At 44.5% G+C, this 11,450-nt stretch overlaps 2 protein-coding genes across 4 annotated transcripts in view; one reads left to right on the forward strand and one right to left on the reverse strand.

Annotated features, from left to right (window-relative positions):
- ppfia4 (PTPRF interacting protein alpha 4) overlaps positions 1-3,209 on the reverse strand; it is a 51,623-nt gene extending 48,414 nt beyond the window's left edge. Inside the window, exon 1 of one of the 2 annotated variants that reach the window (XM_076050162.1) lies at positions 2,895-3,209. In XM_076050162.1, the coding sequence (XP_075906277.1) occupies positions 2,895-3,152 (258 nt within the window). In that variant the 5' untranslated portion in view covers positions 3,153-3,209. The remainder of the gene's footprint in view (positions 1-2,894) is intronic. The other variant, XM_076050163.1, reaches the window with a different exon arrangement.
- Positions 3,210-6,312: 3,103 nt separating this feature from the next.
- On the forward strand, positions 6,313-10,819 carry tmem183a (transmembrane protein 183A). 2 transcript variants are annotated; one of them, XM_076050155.1, is made up of 8 exons: positions 6,313-6,515; positions 6,675-6,764; positions 7,192-7,365; positions 7,456-7,615; positions 8,091-8,271; positions 8,394-8,474; positions 8,561-8,716; positions 9,111-10,819. In XM_076050155.1, exons 1-8 carry the CDS (start codon positions 6,452-6,454, stop codon positions 9,294-9,296), a joined length of 1,092 nt encoding a protein of 363 aa, XP_075906270.1. In that variant the 5' UTR covers positions 6,313-6,451; the 3' UTR covers positions 9,297-10,819. The 2 variants fall into 2 exon arrangements, with proteins under 2 accessions (XP_075906270.1, XP_075906272.1); XM_076050157.1 differs by having other exon boundaries at positions 8,564-8,716.
- Positions 10,820-11,450: the final 631 nt, after the last annotated feature.

Here is an 11,450-nt window from a genome sequence, read left to right on the forward strand (position 1 = left end):
TTTATCGTGTTCAAGAGCATTAACGCCGCACCACTGCTACGGTCGTGTTGAGCTCCAGCTGTGATCGCCCCCCCCCCACACACACACACACCCCCACACCCCCGCCCGCCCATACCCTCCTAATTACCGCTGACAGATATAGGATGGCGAGGTCAGGAGCAGCGTCGACGTCCCTCTGACGTCTTTATCGCACCCAAAGCCGAGATGCCGAGAACGACATTTTTCAGAGATCTTACAGTTTCATTTCAACGCATCTTGCACAGAGCCAGTCGTTTAATAGCCAACAAGCAAAAGCTAACGATTAATGTGAGGCGCTGACAATCTGACCGCACAATGTGACCACACTGCAGGCATTAAAAAAAAAAAAAAAAGGTTGGTTGACTGTTGCTGCCTGGCTTGTCTGTTGACGATTGTCAATAGATTTAATCAAAAGGTGAGAGGTAAGTTTGTTTACTTGCGCTAGCTGATTCATTAGCCTTGCTAATCTGATTCATTAGCCTTGCTAGTGAATCAGGTTTGTGCTAACCTGCTTGACAAAACTGAAAAAAACTTTAAAAAATAATTTGAGGTAAGCTGGCTATTTTTTTTTCACCACGAACTGCACCACAAGCGTGAGGTGTTTTTATTACCAGTGTTTTATTTCGATATTTAGGTTTTGCGCAATTCGAGGAGTAATGAAAATGCAGCTATTGTTAATGATAGCTGGACCACAGCTACCTGCTGTGCAGTTCCCGTCAGACAACGAGCCGTCCCCAGCGCAGCCTGTCTCCAAATGCTGTTTGTCACACAGGCGTAGGCGCAGTCGGGCGGCGCCGAGCACTGGAGAATCTGCCCGTGGCTCTGCTGAAACTCTACAAAAAGCCAGAGTCCACTGACCAACATCTCTGATTTCCAGAAGCAGATAATCAGCCTCTTGCTTGCCACCCCCCACGCCCCCCAACCTTCGCCACCCCTCCCCCCCAACTTCGTACGCTGCAAAGATAGCAACGCCTGAAGAAAACCAAATCCAGCCCAACTCTCTGAAATGTGTCGCGCAGCACAAACATCAGACCTTGAAAAAAAGAAAGAAGAAGAAACACACAGTTGCAGGGTCAGCTTTTGTGTTATTGCTCACATCTCCACAAACACTGGGTTGCGTACGGGCCAAACTAGCTCCCTCCTCCTCCTCCTCCTCCTCCTCCTCCCCCCTCCAGGGGGCAGAGGACAAAACTGGGCTGAGATCTGGGAGTTGCTTCACGGGCCCTGCGGTCCGTTGCCGCTGCTTTTCCTGCACTCCGCTTGACAAATGTAGATATGACTGACCACCATGTTTGTCCTGGGCGCCTTCACCAACATGCGCGACTCAATTTCACCAGACGGGGAGAAGCAGAAGACAGTCCGTAGTGCGTGCGAGTGAGCGCGCACGTGCCGGCCGGCGTCTGCATAATTTCCCAGCGGTTTTACGACTGTATAACTAATACTTGCATTATTGCTGGAATAAAACATTACGGCGGAGCGAGCGGGATTAGGAAACGAGCATGACAGTCTTCCCACTCGCTCCGCTCTCCCTGACGCACACACACTGCACACACACTGCACACACACACACACACACACACACACACACACACACACACACACACACACACACACACACACACGCAGCCAGACATGTATGCATGTGTGGAAGCGAAGCAGCCCGGGGCCATGTACACTAGCAGGCGGCCATGTTTCTCTTGCAGGGTGGGGGGTGGCTGCAGCATACCCCCCCCCCCCCCAACAACCACCACCACTACCGATACGCCGAGCTGTGACATCATGCCTTAATTTAGAGCAGAGGGGTCAGAGGGTAACGCGGCTTCGTGTGCTCGGGCCCCATTGCCGACACGCTTTTTCGCGGCTGCAATTTAGCTTTAGCTTCACCAAACAAAACACTTAAACACACACATACACACACAGGGGCATCAAAAATAACACCGCGGGCTCCTTATGCTCTCACATTACCGCTGACGGGCAGGTCACCGCATCCAGAGGCGTGCCGTTCTCCTTCCGCTCAATGACAGCTGGACCCAGTTTCCCTGCATCTAACGTTCCTCCGGAGACTGAGAAACACTCCTGCTCTTCACCTACAGCGTTACCTTTCTTCCTACGAGACGTTCACGTCCTCACCCTTTTTCTTTTTTCCTTTTTCCCTCCCTTGGAACGCTGCCAGTTATGAGCCTTTGAAGTCGATTCTGCGCGCACATCTCCGGAATCATTCACATTTAATCTAACGGCGGTGTCCCGGGGAGGATGTGTGTGTAGGAGTACGAGAGGAGTTCCCCGTCAGACATGTGCACCTTAATGCAAGGCTAAAGCCAAGGAGGGCTTGGCTTCTCCGTGTCAATGGCGAAACGTGCTGGGCCGGATCTGTAGCCCTGATTGAACCCCCTGTCATCCCTTTCAAATCAACTCTTGAGTCCAGATCTGAGGTGCTTGACCAAGTCTAGGTCCATGTTCTGCACCGCTTCCTTCATGCTGTTTCCAAGTTAGATGAACAAGAACCTGACTGAAGGTCTCAAAATGTTGGCATAGGAACCAGGCGAGGTTTTTTTTGCTCAAGAACAATTCTCTCAGACACTTGCGTCAGCACGCTAGCAGAATTTTCCATCCCCCAGATTTCACACTTGCACAAGCCCCATGATGCTTTTTGGGGCGTTGGAGCTCTGAAGCCCATCACAGTCACAGCTGGACCTCCTGCTTCAGCGCCACAGCTATTATCGTCTCCTATCACACTGCACAATAAATCCAATGCAATACCACATTATACTGCAACCACTGCTTATCCAAACACATATTCTTGGCCCTGAGCCATCTTACTACAATCCGGTGACCCGCCCCAACACTCCCCCCGGGTAGCACCGCAAGCTCCTCACCTGAGGCAGCGCGGCGTTGATCTGCCGCTGTAGCACGTCCCTCTCGTGCAGCGCCCCCTGCAGCTTGGACTGGGACTGGATCAGGGTCTCCTGGGTCTCCCTGAGGGACTCGAGCAGCTTGTCCCTCTCGTCCAGCATGTTGACCATCAGCTGTTCGAAGTTGGCCTCCTGGTCCGAGCCGTTCGGAACGCCGCCGGTGCCTCTCGGTGGTCCGGCCGAATCTCCCTCGTTGATGGTCGGCATCACCTCGCACATCATCTTCCCTGCCTCGGTAGTCTGGGCAACGTTACAAGGGGGCAATGTCGCTGCCGGGGGAGGGAAATATACGGGGGGGTTATAAGCCTGATAAAAAAAAATAATAATAATAACAAAAATAATAATAATAGACTTACAATCGCTGATAAGAGGGCCTATTAACGCCCCGGCGAGCCTATGCGGTGGTAGATACGCGTCTCATTCCCATCGCATCCAATTCCCGGCGCATCAAACGTGCATGCTAGAGCTTTAAACCGCCTTTTCCCACCCTTTCCTTTGCCCGATCAGAGAGAGTGAAATGCGGAGCTACGGGGATGACCTTTCATCCACATCAACCGGCGTCTCATTTCCTCACCCTCGCGAGCTGATCAGCCCTGCCCGGCGCGCCGTGCCGTGCCGTGCGGTGCCGTGCGCTCACATGTAGAAATCCCGGCGTGATGTGATTGACAGCTCAGAGATAGACGGCGTTCGGAGGGGTGTTGCCCGCCAGCACGACGGAGATCATTGGCGGGGAACTAGCGAGCGGGGATGGGAGGAGAAGGAGGAGGAGGAGAAGAAGAAGAAGAAGAAGAAGAAGAAGGGGAAAAGGAAAAATCAACAAACATCCGACGCAAACAAATATCCGTAAGGAAACGTTTGCGTTATCTGCGTCCTCAGTCTTGGATGCGGTGAGCTCGAGTCTTATCTGCATCCGCCTTCTCCGCTTCCATCTCTCCACCATACCGACACCGAGCCTCCTCCTCCTCCCACACACACTCACTCTCTCTCTCTCTCTCTCTCTCTCTCTCACACACACACACACACACACACACACACACACTGGAGTTGTCACAACGATGCTACGCTACAGCTCCGCTTATAAAGGAGCAATTCGGTTTAGCGCCACATGTGGTGGTAAGGAAAAAAACAAAACAAAACCCGAGAGAGGAGCTGGAATCTGGGATCTGGCGAATCACTGTCGCCGCGCTCGTCCAGTTCGCCACTCGACCTCGACCTGTTTGATTGGTTTGGATGTAATTAACTTTTCACACCAGCGCTACCCATCTGAGCCATCACACTCGCCTCGCCTTGGCTGCATCTGTGAGGGGAGCAGTCAATGGCTACAGCGCACCCTGCAGGACATGATGGATATTACATTAAGCATACACTCCGAGAGGCAAAAAAAAAAAAAAATATATATATATATATATGCGTATTTTTTCATATAGTTCTCATCGTATTCAGTGCGTGTTTAGCATAATTGAGAGGTCAGCATTTACCAGTATTAATTGGTGTGATTTTAAATTCACCATTTTTCTTAAAGTTGCATCGGGCTTGACGAGGTCCTGTCCTCATTCATTTGGTAAACTTTAGATAAAAGGCTGGAGCGCTTTGCCTGAAATGAACCAGTGATAATAAACTGTTGAATCATATGAGTAACAGCGCGACAGTTAATGAGTCACAGGCAGCTAATTGGGCCACCGGTCACAGTAACCCAATTTATAGTGATGCTGCGTTTTGACTGGTGTGTGAGATTGCCAGCGGGCGACAGGGCTGAGATTGAACAATAATTTTATGGAAGTGGCATTTTTAAGCTCAACGCAGCAACATTAACTCACCGTCAGTCAGAATGACGCAGCAGGTTTGGAACAATAGCGAAATGTTGGTGAATTTTCTTTTTTGATATGCTCCTAACTTGTGGTGGTGTGTCGTGCAGCGAAGATGCATAGATGGTGATTAAGGATGAAAGAACTGTGAATTCACAGTTCCAACATCTCACATAGGTGGTGTTTACAGTCATACATTATTCCCATCAGTTTTCTCGTCACTCTGAACAAAGATCCATACATCTGTTGACCTTTAGGGTCATCTTCATGACCAACCTCAACTCTGGCACAGATGACACATTTAACTCATTTAACTCAAACATCCTTTCACGTAATGAAACCATGTGACGAAGGAAAATGAAGCATATGACCGATCAGACACTACTTACTAATTGAAGGTGACGATTCTGGAGAAAAGTGACTTGTTAGCATCCTTTTCATCTGGTTCGACTACTCCGTGGTAGTTTGCCAAAGATGAAACAGCTGTTATTTTTGTCCAGGGTGGATGGAACCCTTTGAAGTCTCACCTAGCAGGTTTGATCCAAAGTGCTCCGTATTGTTATCTAGTGGCGAGATAAGATTTTTTTTTTCACTGCACCGCTCGAATGTAAGGCTAAAACATTGTTTTTGAAAACTTTTGTGAAATTCTTAATAATCTTTAGAAAATCTCAAATTATAGTCAAATAAATGTGTAAATGAGTCAGCAGTAAATATGTTAAAGCTGCCAAACTATTCAGACTAAGCCATTTTCCAGTGTGCGTGCTTTAATCCATGCCATGACGTGACAATAAAATCAAACTCCATTTGGATTGTATGCACATTTTTAATAGTAACTGTTTAGGCGGCTTTATTACATTACCGTCTTTTGGACATTTCATAAAGGGAACCATCTATGGCCATTTCAGTGGTTCAATCTGTCTATATAAGTTGATTTTGTTAGAGGTTTTATTATGCTTTGTGCTGCAATGGATCAGTCAATGCACAGTATTTTTTATTTTTATTTTCAGGAAGTAATTCCATTTTGGTAGAGATAAACGCATCAGGCCCTCTTCCATTCCGTTTTCTAAAGTCATCCATTAGCTGCAGTCGATGTTATTCTCTGCAGAGTTTGTCGCCCTTGACAACAATATTGTCAACAGTCATTATGCTGAGAAGCCCCGGAGGATCAGAGCACGGCGGAGTTTGCGCTCAATGTTTTCATTCTTGGAATCAAGAACACTCAATTGCAATTGCAGCTAATGCGTCTTCTGTACAATATTTATTTGGTTGAAAAAATGACTTTGGTCATTTAATATAGTATGATAACAGATGTAGCTGTATGAAGCACCGTGATGATAAACACTATTTTTGCACGAAATGGATAAATTAATATAATCAGTCAGATCTCAAATGAGAGAGAAATTAAGAGATAAAAGAAAGAAAAAGAAAGAAAATCCGTATCTCAATCTGAAGGCAAGGGGCAAACCCACTTGGGAAAAAAAATGTAGTAACTAAAAGCACCAACAGGTGGCAACACTGTCGCAAATGACTTTAAAAAAAATGACGACAGTCTCGCGCGACTTGCAACGTGACGTCATTCCATGATGGCTGAAGACCCTGGCGGAACATTTTTCAATTACTCTCCCGTTTTTCTTTCTTTCTCTTTACTTCCGCTTGCCATAGCGACATGGCAGGACTCACAAGCCCGTTAAACCTCCTAGGATCATTAATGTCGTCATGCCCAAGAAAGGGTACCGAAAACGGCTGAAATTTAGGGCTGGGGACGTTTGTTCGGAATCAGGTAAGCTAACTTTGATGTTAGCATACGTTCACGCGAGTCAACCAGCGAACCCTCCCACTGTTGGAAGCCTTATGTAAAAAACACTTCCACATTGTTTTTTTTCGTAAAACGTTATCATGAATCGTTTTTATTTATTTTTGTAACAATATAATCTTGCAGTGACTGTGGCTGATTACGCGAATGCCGACCCAGCCGTTGTAAAATCGGGGAGAGTGAAGAAGGCTGTTGCAAATGCAGTTGAAAAAGAAGGTAAAGTATACGGAAGCGCATTGCGTTCACTGGATAGAAAAAAATAAATAAATTGGCACCTTTTATAAGATCTCGTATTAATTTGCATGAATTTATATCTATGAAGCATCCCGTGATGATCATCCACAGTATTTTCCAATTTCTCAAACTGAGAAGGTAGTAATAGCAGATGAATTGCGATAGCGCCATCATTGCCCACTAATTAGAAAGGAAATTCGTTCCTTTTTCTTTATTTTATCTCATAATTACGAGATCTTTTCTCGCAATTACGAGGTCCTGATCTCATAATTACCAGATAAGGTGCCATTTTTTTTTATATATATATTTTTTTTTAATATGCAGTGAATGCAATGCACTTCTGTAAAAGTGGTTTTGTTAGCAGTTAGGTCACAGTCCGCCACCTTAAACCGAGCTTGATGTATTCTAGTGAAACAACTCTGTGGCCTGGAAGCATCTCAGGGAACAGTTGCAGAGGTCCTGTCGTCTGCAGCGAGTGCCAAAGCAGACGATGTAGACAGCAACGACGAATTAGACCCTGAAGACGAGGAACGTGATAATGAGAGAAAAGAGGCCCGCAAGAAGAAAAACAAAAGACGAAAAGGTACGATTTCCCAAAAGTCGCTTTTAAAGCACGCACAGCATTTAACCAGGTTGCTCATTTGGACTTTTTTTTTTGATGTTATCATAACAGAAAGTAGTGAGAGCGGTGATGGCAACGAATACCCACTGGATGTTTGGTTGGTGCTCTCCTCCTACATTCGGCCTGAAGATTTATGCAAATTTGCCCTCATCTGTAGGAGTGCCTGGACGGCCACTTGCACTGCAGCCTTTTGGACCAGGCTGTACAGAAGGTGAAGTGGTTGCCGTGGTTCATTGCTCTCGGTTGTGATTAAGGCTGCACAATACAAAATTTAAGGGTAATAATGAACGCATGGGGCCTTACCTAAAGGAGTTACGCATGGTTAAGATGTGGTGAGGCACACAGATGCAGGTTAAAGTACAGAACAAAGGTCAACATGATTGTGTAATGAGAGAAAGACAATGATATCCGTTACCTTTCAACTAAGTTGGTCGATTGTCAACGTGTCATATAGCAATTCCTTTTTTCAATGTGTACATAATGAACTCATATGCTCTACCCATTACGGTTATCATGGGTCATATAACCATTGAACCATTCAACTCTCTTTGCTCTCTCTTTACTCTCTTTACTCTCTTTACGTTTAATATATTTCAGCCTGAGTTCTTGCCTGAGTGCTGTTTGATTTAGAAATAATGTGGCATTTGTGTAATGTTTTTGCTTTGCCCCCACCCCTGTTTTCACAGACATTACAGGATTGATGCCCATCTGCCGTTTCGTCTCCAGCCCGACTCTATAGACAGAATGCGCTGTTTGCGAGCTTGTGTAATTCGCTCGCTTTTCCATTTATATGAACCATTTGACTTGCGTGTCTCAAAAATTCCTCCACTGCCAGAATCTACGCCAACAACCCTTCTCAACTCTAAGGTTTGTTTATTTGTCTTTGGTCACATCACTAAATGGATATAGCTACTATTTTCTGTATCGCACAAAAGGAAATATAAAGAGACAGATGACCCTTTAAACTAAATTTTCTTCAATGTTTGCAGTGTTTGCTGTTCTGGGTCCGGAAGGTGTCAGGAACTCGGCCAGAGTCTTTGTGGGAATTCAACTTTAAGTTCATTAAGCAGGTAAAAGGCTTCTCTGAGATGTACTACACTAAGATCTACAGTCCCACCGTCACTAACAGGTCATGTTTTATTGCTGCTACTTCCAGCAGAGACACAGTAAAAATGGTTGTGCCAAGTCCTTGCGGATGCCCAGACAGTATGAAGATGTTCATTGGAACCCAGACTCTGACTGCTACATGCTTCAGGTCACCACCCTCAACTACATCCTTACCCCTGTGGTCATGGGAATGACACTGGCCCTGGTTAGTAACTTTTATATGGCATTTAACATCTTTAATTATATTCAACTTTTTTTTCTTTTTTTTTTCACTTACACGACACGTCTGACATAATAATATATCACCTCCACTAACTGAACCATTTAAATAAATGCGTAACTCTTGATTTAGTCATTTAAAGTTAGTTCTTTGACCTCGGTAGACTGTAGTTGCTCAATGAACATTTTACCAACCAGAATGGACTGAATGTATAAAAGAAATTTGGAATGTTTTCACCTGGTTTTCTATGTCCTTTTGCTGTGTTTATTATGCATATGCACTGCCTATTTGGAACAGTCTTGAAGTCTTGTGAAGTATTTAAACTAATATCTTCTAAACTCTTCTAACTTAAACTTCCCGGTTTCGGTCTTCGCTTTAGTTTACAATCAACGTCAGCACAGACATGCGCCACCATCGTGTCCGCCTGCTGTTTCAAGACTCGCCTCTTCAGCGCGGGAAGAAGAAGTGGGATCAAGGTGGGCTCCAGGTGGTTCTGGATCCCGTGCAGAGTGTGAGGGTCGTGGACTGGTGGCATCCGCAGTACCCCTCTTCTCACTACACCTAGAAGTCCTGGTCTGGCTCCTCCAACAGTAGAATGTCACAAAGTGAATCATGTTGATATTTCATTATATGTACCAAACACATAACATTTTTTTGGAATATAGCTTGTGGAACCCTGATTTATGTTCAGTGATAATGTTTTTACGTAGGTTGGCTTTAAATATCCTTGAGTTACAAGAAGCAAATCAAAAGCAAAGCCAGTTGTCCATGTGAAGTCTGTAAATATTTGGTATGACGTCTTTCCTGAGCGAGCCAATCAGAAGTGCGCACTCAAAAGTCCTTCACTTCAGACTCGAGCTTTACCATTCATTTAAGATGACATGTTTTGATTCATTTTCACGTTTTACTTTCAATGTCATCATGCAAACAGATACAAATATGTATTTGTTTTTTTATTGCCTGCAGTCACATGTAAGATTCATGTTAATACCAGATCTTCACAGGCCTACAATGGAACTTGCAGTTTAACCTGTTGACACTCCACGGCTGTAGAAGATTCATTCAAGTTAAACGTTAGTTAAAAGAGGCCCAAAGCACGAGAGATAAAAATACCTTGCCCTTCATTTTACATTGGAAAATTCCAAACAGATTTTTTTTTCTGATCCCGGGCAACATAATGTGAGAAGGTTACGTCAACCTTACATTTGGGGTCGATGTCGGAAAAATATATACATTTCCAGTTTAGGGTGATAACGGGAATTGTTTTTTTATTTTTGATGGGGTTATGAGCAGTTTAAGCGTATTATAATGGTAGAGAGCTACATGAGGTGCTAACAAATGCTTATAAAAAACTAGCAAGGCTGTAGTTATCTTACAGAATTGTTGCATGTCAAGCATACACACAGTATAATCCAGGTGTCATAGAGAGATTTTCAGTTTGTGCATTTATAAATTCCACATTTCATTAAATGCCCCTTCTAATACAAAATGACTTGAAAATATTTTTTATTTGTATGTTGATTTAAAATATGGCAGTAATGCAGCTACACAATCCAGTTTTTATTTAAATTTTTTTTTTTTTTTAAACTTTTAAAATAAAAAATAAGAATAATTTGAAGGTGCTAACACTGCTTTATACCGAAGGGGCCAAAGACATGATTTACCTTTGATGTCACTTCTCTGATGGTTTGTATGTGCGTTCAATCCGTTTCTGGTATTTCCCAGCTCAAAAACTTCCCATGCAGTGTTCTTTGAGTCATCTTTTTTCCCTCTCTCTCTCTGTATTAAACATAACCAATCATGCTTGAATGTAATTAGAGAGTGATGTGCAACATATGACTTTTAAAATGTGACACAAATGCAGCTGTCAAACTGATTTTATTTGTCTCAGATGTAGTGTACAAAAACAAAATCACGTAAACATTAAAAAGAAAAAAGAAAAAAAAAATCGGCATATTATTTTGGCAGAAGATAGCTGAAAGTCCTGTTTTGTCGCAGATGTTTGTCTTGGTCTCTGAGATTGATTTGAGAAGATTCGCATTAATTAGTACACTTAATGCACTGAAATAAATGATATTATTTCCACAATGAAGTGTCTCCAGTTCTTTCTTTTAGGAGTCCAACAATGAAGCCACGGGAGGAACTTGGGTACTGAGGGGGGGAAACGATGTTTGTAATTCAAAACACAAATCAAGTGAGTGGCGTATTTGCGGCAGTCTGGCTGTGGGGGGCCAGGAAACCTCAAGTTGGCGCTATGCTACCCTCTTCTGGCCACTTCCTATTCCGCTCCATTAAACAATGCAGCCGGCCCGTGAAATGAGTGCGCTCTTGAACGTGTCTTGACTCCGTTGCTGGTTTGGTCAAGGTCCCTCCCGCCGCTTTTCACACCTCTATTTGCGGCTCAATGCTTGACATGACCTAAGTTCTGCCTGTGAACATGCGTAAAAATACAGCATTGACACCGTTTGCGGTCTTTAAAAAAAGCAAACAAAACGAAAAGCAGAAGTGACAGGTCTTCGCGGGTATTGAAAGTGTCGCGGCCCACAGAACAGTGGGAGAAGGACCACGCACAAGCGTCGGGCATGACGTCATCGCCTCGATATACCACAGAGAGAGAGAGAGAGAGAGGGAGAGAGAGAGAGAAAGAGAGAGAGAGAGAGAGAGAGAGAGAGAGGGAGAGCGGGAGAGAGCGAGCGAGCGAGCACCAGAGAACTACGTT

This window comes from Nelusetta ayraudi, unplaced genomic scaffold (assembly GCF_046127955.1).
Source record: "Nelusetta ayraudi isolate G7.1 ecotype Tasmania unplaced genomic scaffold, CSIRO-AGI_Nayr_v1 ptg000124l, whole genome shotgun sequence".
Classification (NCBI taxonomy): domain Eukaryota; kingdom Metazoa; phylum Chordata; class Actinopteri; order Tetraodontiformes; family Monacanthidae; genus Nelusetta; species Nelusetta ayraudi.

Excerpts from the sequence above, each read along its gene's own strand:
- tmem183a (XM_076050155.1), top strand. The coding sequence starts at position 6,452 with ATGCCCAAGAAAGGGTACCGAAAACGGCTGAAATTTAGGGCTGGGGAC. Across the intron at positions 7,366-7,455 it reads GAAAAACAAAAGACGAAAAG|AAAGTAGTGAGAGCGGTGAT; the intron begins GTACGATTTCCC and ends TTATCATAACAG. Across the intron at positions 8,475-8,560 it reads ACTTTAAGTTCATTAAGCAG|CAGAGACACAGTAAAAATGG; the intron begins GTAAAAGGCTTC and ends TGCTACTTCCAG.